Source organism: Eucalyptus grandis, chromosome 5 (genome assembly GCF_016545825.1).
Source record: "Eucalyptus grandis isolate ANBG69807.140 chromosome 5, ASM1654582v1, whole genome shotgun sequence".
NCBI lineage: Eukaryota > Viridiplantae > Streptophyta > Magnoliopsida > Myrtales > Myrtaceae > Eucalyptus > Eucalyptus grandis.
Window position 1 is genome coordinate 33520188 of NC_052616.1, and position 21781 is coordinate 33541968.

A 21781-nucleotide genomic window follows, 5' to 3' on the forward strand; every position below is an offset into this window, starting at 1 on the left:
ATGACGCCACAGGGGATGGCGGATCTGCACCCTACGACACCAAGGCAATTGAATCGAGACAGCGACTTCCTAGTTTAATTTTGGTCATCATCTAGATTTACGCAGTTTCCTATTTTAGTTTCCAAAATCTAAGAAATATTGCATGTATATCTCATCTAAATTAATTAGTTTCATAAATTCCATTTACACGTTACTTAGTAGTCATATGCTTTAGGGTCATGTCATAATTGCATCTCATGCATTGCGCACAGTTTAATTTCTAAAAAAAGAAAACACACAAATAAAAAATAATCTCACATAGTTGAAAAATTGGATTAATTCATATTTAACCATATTTTATGTCATTAGAATGGCATATAGGTTGCATTCAATCCAATTTAATTGACATAGCATACATGTCACTTAGATTTCATTTTAGTTCACAAATGCATGTTAATTAGGACATATAAATCAAATTGCATGTCATCTTAGATTAGTTCGTAATTATTCTATCCATAATTAGGATTAGTTTACTTATAAGGTGCGTTTTTTTTTATAGAAAATGATGATTTGGAAAACATTTTCCTAAAATGATTGGTTATATTACTTACAAAAATGAATAGACAATTTTTTTATTGTCCAAGAAAATGTTTAGACATAAACTTTTTTTCATTAATGAAAACATTTTTATTGACTAATTATTTCAAAAGATGAAAGTAATCATTTTTAAGAAAATATTTTTCTAAATTATTTATTTTCCGCAAAATAAACGGAGCTAGATGGAATTTAAATTCATGTCACATATCAATCATTTAAATTAAAATTTACATAGATATTATTGCGGTGGCTAACAATATCACCTAGAAGGGGGGTGATTTGGTGATTTTAAGAAAACTTGAATAACTAATAGAATTGTAAAAGCAAAGTTTGATATAAGCGGAATAACTTGACGTAAAAAGAATTAAGTTAATATAAGCAAGAACAAGCGATCATATCAAGTGCAATGCACTTCTATTAGATAGTAATATATAAGAGCAAAGACATAGAGAACGATATATGTAGAGCTTTATAATGGTTTGGCCCTTACATTTACTCATTGAGACTAATTGTCTGTTGGCTGGATTTCATTAGCAATCTTAGAAATTACAATAGTATGTGCCGCTTATAGTCAAGCACTTCTTCATGAAGGAGGTTCTACTTATACCCAAGTAGATAGATCTCACTATCACACACCTAAGCACAAGATATAATACCGATATACTTCTCAACTAGATTACACTTTCAATATGATCAATGAAAATATTCTTTCTATTGGTTCTCTTTTTCAGGATATGTTTAAATTGCTAAACCTCTATCAAGTATTGACTTAAGCCAATGATATTTATTTGTACAACTATAGTCTCAATTGTAAGGGTGAAGATTATTTCACAGTAACATGAACTATATACTTGTACCAACTGCCGAAAAAAAGCATTTGTTAAGGGCACGAAACCCATTTATAACTTAATCGAACCTGGAAAAAAAATTCCAAAGAAATCAACTTGGCTATCTATCATATCAAAAGATCAATTTAAATCTTCCACAAAGTAAAACAAACATCCTTTATGCAGACCGGTGTCTCCAACAAAGGATCACATCCCCACAAAGCATACTAAGCAAAATAGAAATGAAACATATCATTAAGTAGAAACCAAGTCCACAAGGGTCTTGAAATCAGCTTGAACACTTCCTCCGGGTCCGGAAGCATCCACCAATCTCTCTCTAAGCTCACCAGCCTTCTTCCTCATCTCCTTTCCGTCCTCACTTCTCAGCACCACCTCCAATGCCTTCACCATCCCACTCTTTGTAATGGTCCCTCCCTCCACTCCCACTCCAATTTTCCACCATTCCTTCACCAACCTTCCGTTCATCATGTTGTCCGTCCAAAACGGCTTGCATATCATCGGCACGCCCCCCGCCACGCTCTCAAACACCGAGTTGTACCCGCAGTGTGTCACGTGCACCCCGCACGCTGGGTGGCTCAACACCCGGCTCTGCGGGGCCCACGACACTATCTTCCCACGCTGCCCCGTCCTCTCCAAGAACCCTTCGGGCAAATGGACCATCATGTGCTCCTTCATAGACCATAGGAATGGGGTCCCGGTGGATTCCAGGGCCTCGGCAAGAGAGGATAGCTCGGTAGGCGACGGTACAGCTACCGTCCCAAAACAAACATATGCCACGGTCCGAGGGTCTCTGGTGTCTAGCCACATTAAGCAACCGGTAGGGTCTGAGTCTGAGCTTGTTAGCACCGGTGGTGGTGAGAAAGACACCGTGGAGCACCCTACGTGGAGGAGAATCTTGAACTTGGACTTGAGGTCTGCTATTAGAGGTGCCGGATTCGCTTCCACGTAGGAGTTCATGATGACGGCCGCGGCACATGGCAGCATGCGCCCCAACTGGTTAACGAAGTTTGGCACTGGCGACGTGGTCAGGTCTTGTTTAATATAGTTCGGGATATCTGACATTCTAAACAATGATAACCCTGGAACCATTTCCAGTGCCTTGTCGTCGGTCTCGGCCTCTGCCACTGCCATGCCGGCGCAGGAGGTTTTGTGGTAGAGTTGACGAAGGACCTCGGCGTGGACGTAAGCGGACAGAAAGCACGGAGACGGGACCCAGAACGTCACCCACGGAACGTGCATTTCCTCGGCGATTTCGCCTGCGAGAAGTAATAAAGCATCACTAAATAGACAACTCACCTTCTTCCTTGCATCTCGCTCCGCGGCATCAATGGCAGCTTGATAATTCTTCTGGGCTTGCATGCGGAACACATTCATTTGCTCTACCAGTTCCTCCTTCATCACTCCGTGATGACCAACCGGCAATCCATTGTCGATGTCATAGACCTTGATGTTGGGCGGCAGCTTGGCTCTCGACGAAGTGGGGAAGAGATCACGGTTGGACGTGGCCGTGCTTAAGAAAGAGAAGTGGACGTTCGTAACAGTTTCTGCCAACTTACGGAGGAGGTTGGCGAGGGGCAGGGGGTGGCAACCGAATGGAAAAGCAAGGATGGCGACGTGCTTTTCCGAGGACATTTTGAACCCAATCCAATCAAAATCTTCAAGATCACGAATATCTATGGAAAAGAATCGTCAAAAACAGGTTGAGTTCAATTTGGACGACCATTTTTATCAAAATACTTCCACAAAATCTGCTGAATATAAATGTATTTTGCAACTAATATATAAACACAAGAACAAGTTCACTTACTATCAACAAATTTCGAGCACAAAGTCACTTCCACAAACTTCTTTTCCCCGTGTTTTTCTTCCGGTTTCTTCTATGCCTCCTTTCAGTCTGTTTACTCTCTTCTTCAGTCCTGCTTCTCTCTTCTTTTATATTTGGCCGTGACCGTCTATTCTTTTTCTAGGACTTCTTTTTAAATCCCAATGCTACCATAGAAAGACCAGAGACACCACCCCTTTACTGTAAATTTACAAGTCCAACCACGTCAACAAAACTATATTTGACGTTCGTAAATTTATTAAAATGTTGTTCACATTCTAAGGACACTTGAGAAATTTGACAGATATTTCTATCTTACTATTTAATTTGACATTCGCAAATTTACTATAGTGCGAAAAATTTATTAGCCATACTTGTAAAATGTAGAAGTTGGTACACTATTGATTAATTTTTACTTAAATTGATGACAACCTACAGATCACACTTATAAAAATTAAAATATTATTAATTTATATGAAATCAATAATTTTATTACAGAGTTGATAACTTGCTAATTAATCAGCCGACAAGTAAATTACTGGTCATATTTTCTTTAAACCAAAAATATTTGAAATGGGCCGTAGAATTTCAGGCAGTTCATACAGGAACAATAACAACACAACCGCGACACCAAGACCAACCACTCATCGTCCCGCACACCCAAAAAGAAAAGAGAAAAAAAAAAAAAAAGAAACCGAACTGAACTGTTAGAAAAAAATTTCGAACCGAACTGAATGAGACCCAAACCGAATACAAACCGAACCGAAATTTCGGTTTGGTTCGATTTTCGTTTTCAGCTTTTGGTTTTTGGTTTTTCTTTTTTTTTTTTTTTTTTCGTTTTTCTTTATAATTCTCAGCGAGGCGTTTTAATCAACCATGGCCATCTAAAGGAGCCGAGAAAGTCAACAATCGAGCCGAGCATTTACCGAAATATTTCTTCATTTTCTCATCAATTTTGCATATCAGCCAAACAGCAAAAGACAACTAGAAGCTTAAATCGACATTCCAGCTGCAAAAACATCCCCCTCCTCCAATGTTTCCAGAGCTAAAGCAGCACGGGTATCACTTCACTATCACAGATTGGCAAACTAAACAGATAATCATGTCTAAATAAAAACCCGAACTTTGTTGGAAACAAGAACTCAACCTGAAGGTTGAACATCTGGCTAAATCTATTTTCAATATTTCCCCCAAAAAACAGATAAAGAATCCATCTTCATTGTGTACCACTCAAGGATCTCACCTAAATCCACAGAAAATCCTTCTGTACGGGAAAAGAAGAAGAGCCGAAGTAGAAAAACAAAAATCCGCAAAAATGGTACAGATCAGAGTTCGCATTGCAGCAGAAAAACAAAACCTTCGCCTCGACACCCACCAACAAAACATCTCAAAGAACAGAACAAATCGAGCAAAGCAAGAAAAAAGGAAAAAACCCTGATACCCTCTGCATGCGACCCAGCGACAGCACCGAGAAAAAGAGCAAAAGAGACAAAGATGAACGCAGAGCGATCAAAGGAGAATCTTACCGATTTGAACTAGCCCAGCTCAATGAGCAAGCAAGAGGCGTCGCAGACCTAAAGCCACTGGCGGCCCCTCAGTCCAGAGCAGAGCGTGCACAGGACATGCTCGGGCACGTGGCTGCTGACATGCTCGGGCACGTGGCTGCTATAAATTCTTCTTAGTCGCCGTTGCCGTCACAGTCGCAGAAGGAAGTCCTCGCAGAAGGAAGAGGGACGAAGGAGAGACTTGCAAAAGAAAGGGGCTCTGTCCCTCAATTGGTCACCGTCGCAGTCACCGATGCGCCGTCGCCATTGCACCTCCAAGCCAACCAAGACGAGACAAGAGAGGAGATGGAGTTGGGAGAGAATAAAATCGAATTTTTAATGGTTTGATTTTATTTGGTGGTTCGGTTTGGTTAACTAATAAAAATCGAACCTATAAAAAATATTAATTTTTAATGAGAACCTAACCTGACACCCTTAATTAATAATAAAGAAATGAACGAGCAGTCATTAATAATTTAATTGCATGAAAAAGGAAGCATTATTATGTCGGCCAACAGCACCAATTTTTCTCGTCCAATAAACGAATTAGATTCTTTCTTTTCTTATTTAACAATTTCAGTTGCAAATAATTACTATAATCGTGGCAAAACCAAGGGACTGATCAAGTAATATGTGTGTTTATCTTTCTTGTTCAAAATTTAATGTTGATACACCGCAGTTGCATATCTTTCTAGGGCCAATCATAGGAGCACAAGTATGTGTGTCTTCTGCATTTATTCTGTGTGTATGTTTCAATTTATAAATATTATAGCACGATTTTATTTAATAGTTAAAGTTTTTTGAACGATTAACAGTGATCTCATAAAATCTAATCTTATAAAATATAATCTGATAATAGAGCAAAATGTCCTTAGTTCAAAATAGAAACTACATTATCCTTCAATTAAATCAATTCATTAAGATGATTCTTTTAACACCGCATTCGTGGAACTTCATAACCAAATAAACAAAATAAAATAAAGACAAATAATTCATTAATTAAAGAAGAGACTGAATTTGATACTTATTGTACTTCATAGCCAAATTAACACATGGCATTCGTGAAATGTTTTTTAAGTTTTTTAATTTTTTAAATATTATTTAAATATTATAAAATTATAATATATTAAAAACGACCCGGGTCGGATCCCCGGGTTGAGTCCGACCCGGTTCGTTGAAAAGACGGCCCAAGCCCGGACCGAATCTAGCTGGGCCGCGCAACCCAGGCCGGCGGAAACCTAGCCGGGCTGGGCCTGATGTGCAGGCCCAGTCTGGTCTAACCTTTTAGAAAAAAAAAAGGAAGCCCACGTGCTAAACCAGCCCAAACCTGGCCCTGATATACCCGGCCCGGATTGTTCAAAACCCTACCCGGTTAGAGACCCGCACCCGACCCGGATTCTAAACCGCGACCGGATTCCTGAGAAAAACCCTACCCACATTCGACCCAACTCCGACCCGGCTTCCTCTTCACGGACCCAAATTCTGGGACCCTCGAGTCCGGCGATCCGGGGCGCCGGGGGGTCGTCTGGAACGTCGCAGGGCAGTGGTTCGGCGGCGGCGACGCGGCGGACGGCGGCTAGGGTTCCGGGTGGGGAAAGCGGCGGCGACGACTCGTCTGGCGGCTGCTGGCTTCTCGGAAAAAGGGACGGCGACAAAGAAGCTCTCACCTGATACAGCAGCGATGGGAGTGTGCAGCGGCGGACGACGGCGAAGATGGGCAGCTACGGCGTCGAGCCCAGGCGTTGCAGCAGTCGAGGTCGGAGGGCGGCGGCTCGGTGAGCAGCGGCGGTTCTGCTCGGTCGGGGCTTCTTGACGCTGCCGGTGGCCGAGGCGGACTTGCGGGCGGCCTTGGTGGCGTGTTGCTTCCTCGAAGCCTTGCCTCCGGTTCCCTCTCTCCCTCGGTTTGCCCTCTGCTCTCCCTCCGTTCCGGGTTCTGACGACCTCGTGGATCAGCAGCGTGGCGTCGCCGCTTCGAGCTGCAGGGGACGAGCAGGTTGCAGGAGCAGCGGTGGCGCGACGAGGAGGCTCGGGCTGCTGGCGTCGCGGGAGCGACGGTGGCGTGGCGAGGGGGCTCGGGCTGCAGGTTGCAGGAGTCGCGGCGCGGCAACAGGCGTGGCAGAGCTGGGCGGAGCTTCGGCTGCTGGCGTCGGCAGCCGCGACGGCGAGCCCGGTGGCCCCAGAAGAAGACCCCTCCTCTTCTCCTTTTTTTTTTTTTTTTTCCTCTGTCCACTCTCGCGTCCCTCCTTTCTGTGGTGCCGTCTGCCTCTCCTTTTCCTGTCATTTCCGCATGCTCTCCTCTCTGCCCGATTCCTGCTGTTGCCGCTTTTTGCTTTTTGCAGGTCTCCCGCGCGCGAGGATGGCTGGAGGAGGGAGAAGGCTGGCGCGGGCCGGGCCGGGCCGGGCCGAGGGGAGAGCGAGGCTGGGCCGGGCTGCAGCGCGAGAGAGAGAGAGAGGAAAAGAGGAGGGCCGGATTGGGCCAAGGCCAGATTCGGCCCGACCCTCTCCCTCTCGTGTCCCCTTTTTTTTTTTTCGTTTTTTTTTTTTTTTGTTGTTTTTACTTCTATCTTTTTTTTTTTTTTTTTGTTTAAAAATAGGTGTCAACAATAGCCAAATAAAAAAAATGCAATAAAGACAAATAATTGATTAATTAAAGAAGAAATTGAATTTGATACTACTTATTGTACTTTTTGATATTGATGTTGTCTTATATCCTATTTTTTAATCTAGCTATTCTATAGATAAACAGTTGAAACATCGATTTCAATTAGCTTGATTGAAGTTGCGAGACTTGACGAATAATCGTGCGAAGATTCTTCAGGGGAGATAAGCTCGTATAAAGTACTTTTGTCTCTTTCAATATTTGATCAATGCTCGCTCTCAAAATTCTAATGAAATAAAATCTCGACTCTTATTGACCTTTTGTATTAACTGACATTATGTCGTGCATGTTTGCATTTTGGGTTCTGTAGAAGCAACTTTTTTTTTTTTTTTTTGGTAAAAGTAAGAGATATATTAGCTAATGCAAAACGCAAGACAATAGTACAGCAAAGGAGGGGAGGAGGGGGGGGACCCCGGCACCACCTTGCAGTCAGAGAGAAAGTCGCAATGAGTGGAGGGATGCCAGGGGCGGGGGGAGGAGGGGGGGAGAGAAAAAGCTGCGAAAAAGATACATAGCAAGGGGAACACAAGCAGCGAAGATCACACAGACAACTGCGGTCTCAATTAAATAAGGAAGGGTGAGGCCCCAACTCAATTGAAGACTCCTATTAGCGGGAATATCTGGGATCTTGTCAAAAGTATAAGCCTTGTCTTTGATAGCTTTACGGAGGTGCTCTTTTAGCGCTGGGAAAGATAACCTTTGATTGCGAAATAGGATATTATTCCTCTCCTTCCAAATAAGATAACATAAGGCCCCAAAGGCAAAGCGAGCGAGGGAATGGTGAAAGGTAGCATCCGACAGGGTGATCAATAACCCATTGAGATTATCTTTCGCGCATTGATTACGCCAAGAAAGATTACAATTGGCCGCCCAAAAGGAGGCAAGGATGCTAGTAATAGGGCAATCAAAGAAAAGGTGGTCCACCGAATCTGCCTAGCCGAGCAAAATGCACAAGAAGCATTCGGTATTCGATATAAGCTAGCAACAAAACCTGGGTAGGCAAGCGATTGCGAGCTATCAACCAAAGGTGGGATTGGTAACGAGGAATAAGGGAAGAGTTCCACACAAGTCTTGACCAGGAAACCGTATGACCCCTCGGCCTTAGAAGGCTCCAAGCCGAGGCAGTAGAGAATACTCCTGAAGAATGGCCAATCCAAAGGAGATGGTCATTAGTCTCATTGAGGCTCGGTAGAGGATCATCCCAATTCACAATGGTGGTTACAACAGTAGAGGGTAGCGGCAATGATGTTAAGGCAGCTGCAACAGATGCGAGGCGAGGAATTCCAGAGCGATAAATTTCACGATCAGAGAAGAGTTTATATAGAGGCCCACGAGGGTGCCAGTGATCGAACCAAAAGGAAACCGAAAGACCATTTCCAATACGCCACTTAAAGTGATTCTGAATAAGATCACGGAGGCCAAATAACTTCTTCCACGCCCAAGAGCATGAGGTAGGTCTTGGGGCAATCCAGAAGTTTTTGCGCTTCAAGAAATTTGAGTGAATCCATTTACACCAGAGTGATTCCTTATCAGTAAAGAGGAGCCAAAGGTGTTTGATCATAACAGCAACATTGCTGATCCGAAGTGAGCGTATACCTAGTCCACCTTCCTCCTTGGGTAGGCAAACTTCTTCCCAAGCAACCTTTGCTCCGCCAGATCCCAGGTTAGGGCCTCTCCAAAGAAATTGCCGGAAGATCTGTTCAATTTGTTTAGTGACCGAGGAGGGAAGGATAAAGACAGTAGACCAGTAAACCTGAATAGAGTGGAGGACCGATTTAATTAGCTGAAGTCTACCAGCTAAGGATAGAAACCGATTGGTCCAGGATTGAACTCTTGCAGTTATTGCATTGACCAAGGAGATGCAATCTTCCTTGCCCAATCTAGATGAGATAATAGGTACACCAAGGTACCTAAATGGGAGAGACCCTAGATTGAAGCAACTTTTTCTATGTCTAGATTACTTTTTTTTTTTTTTTTTACATAGGAGTTAAAACTTCTACTTATTGTTAATTCATTACTTTCTTGTTTCTGTACGCATTGTCTGCTAAACAAAAGGAATAATAGAAAGAAAAATAATGACTCAAAAGTGGATACATCGATAATTGTTCATTAAATTGTATCAACTATTTTAAATTAATTATAGATGGTAATTTTAGTTTCAAAGTTTTTTTTTTTTTTTTATGACCCAAGGGACCTCGTAAGCCAACAAACTGGAGGGCAAACCTGGGGCGACGCTAGCGGAGGACCCACCACCCCGATGTCCCAATGTCACGCTTAAGATCTCGTGCGGCTAGCAGGATTCGAACTCCTCTCTTCCTTGCAAAAGATCATGGAAGCCTTATCCAACTGGGCCACTACAGCAAAGTGGTATTTAGTTTCAAAGTTTTGGCCATAAAAAGGGGAAAAATTCAAATAAGCGCATAAAATGAGGTCATTCTTTCAGAATAAAGTTTGAAGTGAACCTTTATTTAAAATAAAGGTTTGAAGTTGTTACTTTGTCTCAAATAAGAATCCGAGCTTGTCAGTTGTTGGTTGGCTAAATGTTTACCAGCCGGCAAGCACTTGATTTTTCGAGCAGCTGAAAAGAGGCATGTTCATCATAACAAAATTTGGATAAAGACTAAAAAGAAAAAGACCAAAAGAAATATGAGATCGGCACCACCTCCAGCAAACTCTCAAATTGTTTCATTTCTTCATCCTTTCTTCAATGCCACGAAGGTCCAATTAAACAAATTCGCAAAATAAGTTCTTAATATTGGTTGGGTTCTCTTGCTTCGTTTTCCTTTTTTGTACTCGTCTTACATGGGTTTAGTTCTTGAATTTCTGCAGAAGCATGCCCAAATCAGCTCGGGCAAAAGTGAATGGAGAGACCTAGCTTTGTTTTCGGCACATCCTATCTATTACTTCCTCTCCAACTTGATTGATATATAGGTAATAATAAAAAGAGAAAAGACGATTGACATCACCACAAGGACACACACAGACTCATGGATAGACTTTCTGCAAAAGATAAATGAAGGACTGAAAGCAGAGAGAAAAACGCAATCTCAAGTTCCTCGATTTATCGCTTTTGCTTCCCACGGCCATCTGCCACCCTAGTCACCTCCACACGAGCACAGGTAGTTGCTGGCGTCATCTTCGGCAGACTCAAAGCGAGAAGTTTGCGGCCATCCCCATGACTGCAGATCGGGAACTGAAATTTCCGCTTCATCTTCACTTCGATTAAGCCAAAACATTGATTGAGAAATAAAGAACAGTTGAGAAACAAAGAACAAGTGTGATGTTCTACGATACTTTCCAATAGAGAGAGAGAGAGAGAGTTGAAGATCTAATCAAAGCGGAAGCAAGGCAGTGATTTTGTAGCCTTAGTTCGTTAATTAGTGTGGTTTGTCTCCCGGTCGGTGAGCTCACACTTTTATTTTTATTTGAGACAAAGTGACAACCTTAGACCTTATTTGAGAGAAAGTCCACATCGAACCCTTTTAATATCAGTTGTGCCATGTAGGATGCCCAGCCGCTCACATGGACCATCTTTTATGAAATAATGCTATTTTGCAATTTTAAAAAAAAAATCTGAATTTTTTCTTTCTTATCCTATTCTTTCCTTCTACTATCCATTATTTTCCCTTCGTTGGTTGCCGGCCGGCGGCCACAACAAAGCCCTGAAAGCCTAGCCCGGCGTTTCTGAAGTCATCAACGTCCAAACTGAAGATTCTTTTTTTTTTTTTTGTGAAACTCACGTACTCGTCAAATCAATTTGGAGCCAAGCTCCATAACTCGAAGAAATCGTTCAGGAACAAGCTCATCAAGTGCCCTAACATGTACTTCGACGCGCACGACTCGTCGCCACATGCTTTCTGATAGCAAGGGTTATGACTCCCTCGCCCAACGTTGCTGATGTCCTCAACTTTGTACTTGACGATGCTCTCTCCGAAGCTCGAATACTTGTTGAACATACTCAAAGCAAGCTCTGGATGTCAATAACGCGCCTCTTGAAAGCGAGGGCAATTGACTTAAATTAAATTAAATTAAAATTAAAGGAACTTAAAAAAAATAAAAATGATCACTGCAGGCTTAATATGGGGCACGGTAAGGGGAACGAGCGCAGTTATGTTAATGCCAACCGGTCGGTTCGATTTTTTGGTCTCAATAATCGGAGAGGGTACGATTCCCCATTCAACCTTTAACAAAATTCAGGTACTTGTAAGTAGTAATATTATTATTATTCCCGTTTCAAATTAACTATAAAATCATTAGTAATAAGTTCCGTTACTATGATAATAGCTTAATGAATCTGCCAGCTATCGTGGTTTAGCAGTCGAAAGTGAACAATAATTAACCACCACTCTCCACTACTTTTTCATTATCTAATCTAGTAAGTCAATTGCCAAATAAAAATAAAATAAAATAAGCGATTGCATCTTTTGACGAGGAAACTGTTTACCAAATGAAAATTTTTGGCAGGCATCATCTGCCCTATCTAATGTACACGGTGCTTGTTATGCGCTTCTGATCTATATTCACTAAGAAAGTACTATTAGTCAGTTACTTTATTTATCTTGCGGCATATCTAAAAATAGGATTGCGTTAACTAGTATGTTTGGCTGTTTTAAAAATTAAAAAAGAAAAATTATAATGCAGTTACCATCGTCTTGCAATGAAGAAGACAACAACCATAGAGCACAACAATGTCGAAAATGATCTAATTATGTAGTTGCACTTAAAATATAGGGGAATTTATGAATGAGTACTTTTGGAAAACACTAGTTAAATAAGTACTATCGCGACCCTTCCAAAGTAGTCCGAAGATATGGGGTTAGAGGCAACGTTAAAGGTGGACTAACAGTTGTTGTGACACGCCCCGATTTTCCGAGCACGTGCCCATCCCTCATTGGTCAATTAAACAGCGACGTCCCAAGACGCATCGCCGACCCATTCATTTTAATGCATATGCAGAAGCGAATAATTAATCCCCAGACAACAACAAGTGGAATAGAAAAGCAGGACCATAATTCACGACAAAAACAAGCCTTTTATAAACAAATATGTTTATATACAATACCAGACTGTTTACAAAAAATATTGGCTCAACAAAAAGGGAACTGTCCTAAGACTCACTAGTAAGACACATTCGCTGATTCTTCGGTCTCCACATTCCCAGACTCTGGGGCTTCCGTCCTCCACGACCGCCATCTAGGGACCTGAAAATGCTATCCCACAACGGGATGAGACGATGTCTCAGCAAGTTCAACCCCCTAAGACCCAACTAGGAAGAAAATACACACCCCAAAGGCCGCCTAAGCACAAGCACGAGATAGAGGACTTACCTTTGCCTCAGATTCTTTCTACAAGTCAGTATAATTCAAATATTCACAAATCACATCAACCAATCAAATCAGATCGAATCATCGATCAATCGACTCAGTCGATTTCATGTCATCATGACCACTTCTCGATCAACCCACTCAATACTATCTATAATGTCCTATCAAATCAGGATTACTCACCCTAAGTTGAAGATAGATAGTATAGCTCGTTCAAAGCTAATAATAGAGTATATTGCTCGCCCAAAGCTGATGATAAAATATATTGCTCACCCAAAGCTGATAATAAAGTATACTGCTCACCCTAAACTGATATATCGTGGCCTTTAGGTTGATATAGTATACTAATAATACTCACCATAAGCTGCTAAGGTATACTGCTCACCTTAAGCTGATTTATTATAACCCGTAGGCAGATATAGTATATCGGTATACTACTCACCGTAAGCTGACATATCAAAGACCGTAGGTTGATATAGTATACCATCCTGACTATCTAACAAATTTATTATTTTTATTATACCCGATAAAAATAATTGTGTGTGGGTACACAGTTGGCCTTAGCCAAAATACAATATTTTCACTCTAGAAAATCCCACTAATTTCCACAGTTCAAAAACACAGTTTTAGAGTTGTAAATCGACACCTTGTGATTTTCTAATTAATTATTGAAATTACTAAATTTTGGGATAAATACCCAAAATTGCAAATCACACTCAATCAGTACAAAGTAATAGTCAATTAAATAAAAAGATTATACCACTGCAATCAGCATAAAATTCTGGTCACCGCCTATCCCGTATAATTTCCGGAAAATAAATAAATAATTAAATAATTACGGAAATTAATTATTAAATACTGAAAATGTACACTTAGGCCCGTAATGCCTAATTAAAAGCCAAGACGGATCCGGAAAATTTTTGAACCACTCTAGATAAATACTAGAGCTTATCTAGGCTCTAATTACACTATTCTAACCACTTAACATGCAATAACAATTAATTAAATTGCTAATCTATTCTAACTATCCACATAATCCATACTTAGTCTAAACTAATCAACTCTTAAACGTCATTAACTTACTAAGCAGGGATTAATGAGTTAAACTCACTTGATTAAAGATCCGCTCGGATCAAAACGATGGGGACGCGGAGGAGGTCCACAAACTCCAAAGCGGGACCGCCTTTCGAGGTCCGGAAGGCCACAAAAATCGGCCAAACATCTGCTTGGAGACCCACTGCTGTTCGGTGCTGAGCTTGGGCCGAGAAGGGTTGCTACAGGGCCGGTTGAGCTGGAAACGGGCTAAGAGGGCTGCAGTGGTCTCGGTGGGGCTACACGGCGGTAGGCGGTGGCTAAATGGCGGTTGACGGTGGCTTAAAGTGGCCTGGTGAGCTCCTGGACACGCGAGCTAGGCGGGACAGCAGCCAGGGACGCATGGCGACGTGCGACGAGCAGAGGCCCGCGGGGCAATGACGGCGACCGGTGGCGCGTGACTGCTTGCGGTGGCTCCGACGGGGCCGCTAGCTTGTTGGTTGGCTTTTTTGGGTTTTGTTGAGCTTCAAGCTTGGTGGAGAAAAGAGAGGGGTCGACGGTAGAGGGAGAAGAAGGAGGGGGACCGGTTGTCTTGGAGGGGATCACCTTGGTCTCCTCTTATCTCAATTGGTTTCCTCGACTTGGTCCCACCAAGTGTGCTGTCTTCCATAGCCAAATTCCAGCCACAACACTCCTTCTAGAAGCCATTGAAATGGTCCAAATGTTGTGGGCAAGGGGCATACGAATTTCACAACCTTTTCCCTCAATTCCTCCTCAAATCCTTCTTGAATCAACTCAAACCGACCTCTATAAATTCCATTATCGAACTCACGGTCAAATCGATATTTTTTTCTCACCAAAAGATCCCACTTGCAATCCAATTTCGAGATAAAAAACGGCCATCTGCATTTTCTGGACAAAAATGGCCATAACCCGACTTTTTCCCAAAAATCTCGATTTGCAGAAAACTCTTTGGAAACTAAGTCGACGTTTCTAAAATAACTCGTGACATGACAGAACGTTCAATTTTTGAAATCAAATTCAAATTCGCAATTAATTTCAATCTGGCGCGATTTTAGCGTGACCTAGACTATTAGGTAGCTTTCAGAAATTTTTAGTGCAAATGACCCGTGGTTGATTTTCTTCGAGCCATAATGAACCTCTTTGACACATTGGCAACTCTCGATTGTCGTGAAAATCTCAAGATTTCAAATACGAACATAGAGTACCAAAACGACAAAAAAATGAGTATAGTGCCAATCAACGAGAATTTTGTAATTTAGTGGAATCACCTACGTTTAGCCACACATCTCAGTCGAACCGACCGATCTCTGATTTCTAATCGATCTTCTTATGTCGTAATGATCTCTGTAGATGAGCACGGTTGAGTAACCGATTCATGGTCGAATTCCCAAGTCTATTGCATTAAAATTCCTTAAGGACTTCTCCAGGTAGTCTAGTTATCTCATGAGTGGCCATATCAGAGAAAAGCATTGTAGTTGCGTTGATGAAATGCCCAATTCATTCAATTGAAAATAGAACTGAATTTTCAGGATGTCACATGTTGGTTGGCATGAGTTTTTCCAAATCCTTATCTCGCGTAGCATTGGTATTTTCAATTTAATTGTACTAACCTTTGACAATTCAATGTGAATGAGTTGCCATAAGCTTATTGGAGTCAAACTAGAAACCAATTGACATATGAGAGAATAGCTCGCTTCCTAATCAATTAGAGAATCTAAATATGTGGACTTGATTACATTAGTTATCTCAACTAATGCCCTTCTGATGCCCTAAATCGATTGGTTTGTTATCTAAGGGTCTTTTGTTTCACGAAAAATTGGCAATTTCTGGAAAATATTTTCCTAGAAGTCATTTTCCAGGAAAATGACTATATTTTCCTGTTCAGCTGAAATCTGAACTTTGAGTGGAAAATATTTTCCACCATTCGTTAGCTAATTTTATTGTTGGGGAAAAATTATCAAAAAATTAAATTTTAATATTTTTAATAACAAAAAAATTAGTTTTATTTCAAGGGTGGTAGTGACTCTACTACTCATCCAGGTTTACTCCACCGCAAAGCCGCGCACGAGGGTTCCCTGGGTCACAAAAAAATTATTTTTTGGATTTTTTAAAATGAAATTTTAATTATTTGTATTTTTAAAAGATCAAAATTTTTATTATTTTTTATTAATTTTTCTTTTTTTCCTTTTTCTTTTCCTTCCTCCTTCCTCCTCCTTGTTCCTTCTTCTTCCTTCCTCCGCCGCCGCATGCTTAACGATGGCCGGGCCGCCGCGGCCGACCAAGACCTGCCGCTAGATCGGGCGAGCTTGAGGCTCGGCCGATCTCGCCCGAGCTCGCTGAAGGTTTGGCGGGCTTTGGCGAGCCGTAAGCTTGCTGAATCCGGCAACGGCTTGGGCTCGCTTGGATTGGGAGCCCGAGCTCCGCGCTAGATCCGGCGAGCTCGCGGCACACCATAGCCCGCTAAACCTCCGGTGAGCTCGGTGAGGCCCGAGCCCCGCCTAGCTCGCCGGATTTGGCAAGTTCGCCAAGCTTTGGCAAGGCCAGAGCTCCGCTCCAGTCGGCGAGGCTCGAGCTTTTCGGGCTCAAGCCAGCTTGACTTCCTCGATCAAGCTAGGCGGAGCCTCGTCGGCCTAGGGTGGAGCCCAAGTTGGCTCGCGGCCACGCCGCCGCCGCCGTTGTGGTTGGCGATCGACCAACTCTAAGGAAGAAAGATGAAAAGGAAAGAAAGAAAAGAAAAAAAGAAAAGAAAAAAAGAAAAGGAAAAAAAAAGAAAAAAGAAAAAGAAAGTATAAAAATAAAACAAAAATGTGTTAGTGAAAAGAAGGGAAGAAGTTATGGAAAATATTTTTCACTTTTGAAAAGTGGAAAATATTTTCCATTTTTGAAAAGTGGAAAATATTTTCCTCATCTTTGAAGGTTGTTTTTTCTAATGATGGAAAACATTTTCATTGAGTAGTTTATTTTCCGTAAAACAAACACCGGAAAATCCGGAAAACGTTTTTCTGGAAGTCATTTTCCGCAAAACGAACGGACCCTAAGTGTTGATACGGACTTTATCCAATTATAATTACTCAGGTTCTTTGTCCATTAAGTGACCATGCCATGGTCATGTGTAATCATTGGGGTCCTAATATTTACCCTAACCATTTCACTGAACTAGAAAAAGGCACAATCAAGAACCTGAAGGAAATTAAGAGCCCAAAAAGATTATTGACGTAATAAGATGTTATAGCGCCATAGTTTACTTGAAAAGAAGAAGGGGCTAGTTAAAGATCACGAGTATTCTCCAAGCTCGTATAATTTTTTTCACTTTGGCAAAATAAAAGTTGTCAAGTCACCGTCACGTTCAAATTTTTTTTTTAATTCAAGTATGATAAAAAAATCAACGATTAGTAGTATGTGATATTTAAATGTACTTTGTTCATTCTATATGTATTAATGATATCATGTTGTTAGAAGGGCATGATTTATGAACCGCCATCATGTCGTTAGTAGAGTACGATTTACGAACCGCCATCAAGTATAAAAACAGAATAACTAATGAAAATTCCTTGAGGACCGTTGAGTAAGAAACTTCAGCTTACCAAAAACATCATTGAAGAGTGTTTCCAAGTGTCATATTTTGTCTTGGGTTTGAGTAAAAATTGATTCCATAAGCAAAGTCATTAACACCGGTGAATAAAGTGGGGGAAAAAGTTTTAATCCTATTACGATTTGCCCCACATTTATTCTGTCTTCTTCTTTGAGGATGAATCCGATGGTGATTTAGTCCCTTATGATGCATCACTAATTTCCTAGTGTGATCGCATAAAACAATAATATTTGTCCAGTTTCGGATAAAATCACGTGGAATTACCTTTTTCTTCTCAAACAATGAGAAAATCCATCTTTAACTAGGGAAAGCGTTAGTCAAAATAGGATTGTTTGTACTTAATGGTAATGGAAGCAAAACCAATGCTATGCTCCTATATCTATACAAACAAATTTATCCCTGAACCGCTAATTTGACCATGGTTAAACTAGATTTGACTTTCGCCATCTGAATAGTGGATATGCCACCAAGGCATCCAGTTGGTTCGAGATTCCCACGATTCCCTCTCCGTGTCTCTTTCTCCCGCAGAATACTCGCTTTTCCTCTTGTTAAGAAAGTGATGCTAGATTTGCCGAAGTTTTAAATGCAAAGGTCGGCAATATCAAGAAGTGGAATATATGCATGGCCACGTGTGATCTGACAAAGGCGTGTAATGAAAGACCGGACGCAAGGTGGTGGGAGTAGTAAAACGGAAAATTGAGCCGAATTTCAATTAAATATGAGTAACTTACCCCGCGCATACAGGAAGGCCACGGGATTGAACCGGGACACGCACGCTTCGACCAAGACTCAAACTTTTCATTTCCTTCGCATTTCACTTTCGCGTAATATTTAGTTCCTATCATAAATTTTCATTTCGATGTACTGCGATTCCAGATTATTGCAGTTCCAGTCAATTAACATATCCTTACACTTAGTTCGATGGAGGATTCACGTTCCATCCAAGCCCCATTTGATCGGTTTGTGCTTGAGTATGAAATTATGGAATGATCTTCATTGCTTTTCATTCGCTTGAAGTCGGATCACCTTGGCGCCTCATTGTTTCATCGTCAAAACCTCTTTTGGCACACCCAAACGGATTGATTTTCTTCAACACAGAAACAAATTTTGATATACAACATTAGAGATAATTAGAGGATTCTTCATATTTTCCTTGATTTGGCATGTCCTTGATTTATGTAACTCCTTTTTTTTATTTTGGTCAAAGTAATAGTTCATTCATTTCTATAGAAATAAAAGAGAAAAACATCGCTGTCCAATTGAAAACCAAGACAAATTTCAGACAACTTCAAAACAAAAGCAGCTCTTGATAACTAAAGGAGTTATCCAAACAAGGTTAAGAATCACATTCAAAGAGCAGATTTATGATTTCTTCAAACTAAAAACGGTGGCCGATTACCAAATTCGTCTTTAATAATGATCATATACTGACATCCTCATTTATTGAGACAGCTTTAACTTTTAGTGGTGCATGCCTAGATTCATTGTTCCCAACATCATTGTCGTTTAGAAAAACAACATTGAATGAGGACATATTTGACATTTGTGAGAGCTAAATACTTACAAAACTCCTCTAATTTTCTTCAAAATTGGACTTGTATACTAATGAAATTTGAGAAAAGCGAAACCCCAAAATCATACATGCAAAAATCCCAAAATGTAGATTAGATTGGGATAGAAACCTCTCGAAATGGGTGAAAAGCTCCTAAATCTAGACTAAATCAAAAGAGAAAAACTCCACAAAATGAGAAGAAAGCAAGAAAAAGAGAATGGAGAACTAGATTAGCCAAAGAAAAAGGGAAAGGGGAGGGTAGGAGAGATCTGGCTCAAACCCTCCCCCATGGAGATTGAACCAAAAAGCTGTGTAAAAATTAAATCGAAAAGAGAAAATCCTAGACTTCCATAACGAAGGAACTAGAGCATTTTAATTTTTGGATTTATGATAATTGATTATCATCAATATTTCAATATATCTTGATAGAAATAATTAGGGATTGTCCTTATGTCCTTGAGTATCTCTAACATACAAATATAGAGATTGGGAGATTCCATTGATTTTGACTTTTTAAATGTATGACCTACTTATTTGAATACTCGTTAGTAAATACAATGAATTAGCCTATGTAGTCTTCTTTTATATGAATATAAAAAGAACATCATTCTCCATAATGCATCCATAGGTGCACATTACTTGATGTATCTGGACGGGGGGATTTGCTTATCCTATTCATCGGGGGTCGCTGAGTCAAAAGATTTGACTAACCCTTTACTCTGAAAAATGAAACTAAGAGAGCAAAATGATTACTGACAGTGACGTTATATAATGTAAAAACTCTATAGTTTACTTGAAAAGAGAAAAAGAGGGTAGGTAATGATCACCGAGGAGTCTCCAAGCTCGTATAATTTTCTTCCTTTCCTCGTCCCTCGCAAAAAAGACGTTGTCAAGTCACCTCCATGTTCATATTTTTTTAATGCTTGAAGAGCGAAAGATCCACAACTAGCGGAATGCGATAATTAATTGTACATAATTTAGTCAATATATATTAATCATATCATGTTGTTAGTAGAGTACGATTAACGAACCGCCATCAAGTGTTTTTTTGTTTTTTTGTTTTGTTTTGTTTTGTTTGTTTTGTTTTTGTTTTTGTTTTTATATAAATAACTAATGCAACTTCCTCGAGGAAAACTTCAACTTACCAAAAACCATTACAGAGTGTCTCCAAGTGTCAGATTTTGCCTTGGTTAAGGCCCGGTGAATGAAGTGAAAAAAAGAAGAAGAAGTTTGAATCCTATTACGATTGATAAGATATAATTTCCTTATCTTTTGATTCTTTATCTTGGGATATGTTATTCACAACAATTCCCTGGCGAGTAGCTCAAGTGTGTTTGTTTCAATTTTTGAGAGATAATCTAAGTGAGAGATTGGGAGATTAATGCTATATCTATGGTATAAGGTTTCAAGGAAACACTCCCAGTGATGGTGTAGTTCAATCACTCCATGACGCCATAGGGGATGGCGGATCTGCACCCTACGACACCAAGGCAATTGAATCGAGACAGCGACTTCCTAGTTTAATTTAGGTCATCATCTAGATTTACGCAGTTTCCTATTTTAGTTTCCAAAATCTAAGAAATATCGCATGTATATCTCATCTAAAATTAATTAGTTTCATAAATTCCAATTACACGTTACTTAGTAGTCATATGCTTTAGGGTCATGTCATAATTGCATCTCATGCATTGCGTACAGTTTAATTTCTACAAAAAGAAAACACACAAGTAAAAAATAATCTCACATAGTTGAAAAATTGGATTAATTCATATTTAACCATATTTTATGTCATTAGAATGGCATATAGGTTGCATTCAATCCAATTTAATTGACATAGCATACATGTCACTTAGATTTCATTTTAGTTCACAAATGCATGTTAATTAGGACATATAAATCAAATTGCATGTCATCTTAGACTAGTTCATAATTCTTTTGTCCATAATTAGGATTAGTTTACATATAAGGTGCGTTTTTTTTAATTTATAGAAAATGATGATTTGGAAAATATTTTCCTAAAATGATCACTTATATCACTTACAAAAATGAATAAATAAATTTTTTTATTGTCCAAGAAAATGTTTGGACATAAACTTTTTTCCATTAATGAAAACTTTTTTGTTGACTAATTATTTTAAAAGATGCAAGTAATCATTTTTAAGAAAATATTTTTCTAAATTATTTATTTTCAGCAAAATAAACAGAGCTAGATGGAATTTAAATTCATGTCGCATGTCAATTTTTTTTTTTAATTAAAATTTACATAGATATTGCAGTGGCTAACAATATCACCTAGAAGGGGGTGAATTGGTGATTTTAAGAAAACTTGAATAACTAATAGAATTGTAAAAGCGAAGTTTGATATAAGCAGAATAACTTGATGTAAAAAGAATTAAGTTAATGTAAGCAAGAACAAGTGATCATATCAAGTGCAATGCACTTTTATCATATAGTAATAGACAAGAGCAAAGACATAGAGAACGATATATGTAGAGCTTTATAGTGGTTCGGCCCTTACATTTACTCATCGAGAATAATAGTCTGTTGGCTGGATTTCATTAGCAATCTTAGAAATTACAATAGTATGTGCCGCTTATAGTCAAGCACTTCTTCATGAAGGAGGTTCTACCTATACCCAAGTAGATAGATCTCACTATCACACACCTAAGCACAAGCTATAATACCGATATACTTCTCAACTAGATTACTTTCAATACGATCAATGAAAATATTCTTTCTATTGGTTCTCTTTTTAAGGATATGTTTAAATTGCTAAACCTCTATCAAGTATTGACTTAAGCCAATGAT

General features: G+C 39.9%; 2 protein-coding genes across 4 annotated transcripts; both read right to left on the minus strand.

Annotated features, from left to right (window-relative positions):
- Nucleotides 1–1509: 1509 nt before the first annotated feature.
- LOC104445141 (anthocyanidin 3-O-glucosyltransferase 7) lies at nt 1510–4832 on the minus strand. Of its 3 annotated transcripts, XM_039312361.1 has the most exons (3): nt 4773–4819; nt 3232–3447; nt 1510–3097 (listed from the first exon to the last, which is right to left on the minus strand). In XM_039312361.1, exon 3 carries the CDS (start codon nt 3054–3056, stop codon nt 1659–1661), a length of 1398 nt encoding a protein of 465 aa, XP_039168295.1. In that variant the 5' UTR covers nt 3057–3097; nt 3232–3447; nt 4773–4819; the 3' UTR covers nt 1510–1658. The 3 variants fall into 3 exon arrangements, with proteins under 3 accessions (XP_039168295.1, XP_039168294.1, XP_039168296.1); XM_039312360.1 differs by lacking the exon at nt 3232–3447 and having other exon boundaries at nt 4773–4832; XM_039312362.1 differs by lacking the exon at nt 4773–4819 and having other exon boundaries at nt 3232–3612.
- Nucleotides 4833–6257: 1425 nt separating this feature from the next.
- LOC120293845 (serine/arginine repetitive matrix protein 1-like) lies at nt 6258–10660 on the minus strand. The gene is made up of 2 exons (XM_039313618.1): nt 10553–10660; nt 6258–7064 (listed from the first exon to the last, which is right to left on the minus strand). Exons 1-2 carry the CDS (start codon nt 10658–10660, stop codon nt 6258–6260), a joined length of 915 nt encoding a protein of 304 aa, XP_039169552.1.
- Between the last annotated feature and the right edge of the window lie 11121 nt (nt 10661–21781).

Bases quoted from the DNA above. Each gene is read 5' to 3' on its own strand.
- LOC104445141 (XM_039312360.1), bottom strand. From the start codon at position 3,056: ATGTCCTCGGAAAAGCACGTCGCCATCCTTGCTTTTCCATTCGGTTGC.
- LOC120293845 (XM_039313618.1), bottom strand. From the start codon at position 10,660: ATGAAGCGGAAATTTCAGTTCCCGATCTGCAGTCATGGGGATGGCCGC. The intron at 7,065-10,552 runs GTGACTAGGGTG...CGGAAATGACAG, and splicing joins CTACCTGTGCTCGTGTGGAG to GAAAAGGAGAGGCAGACGGC.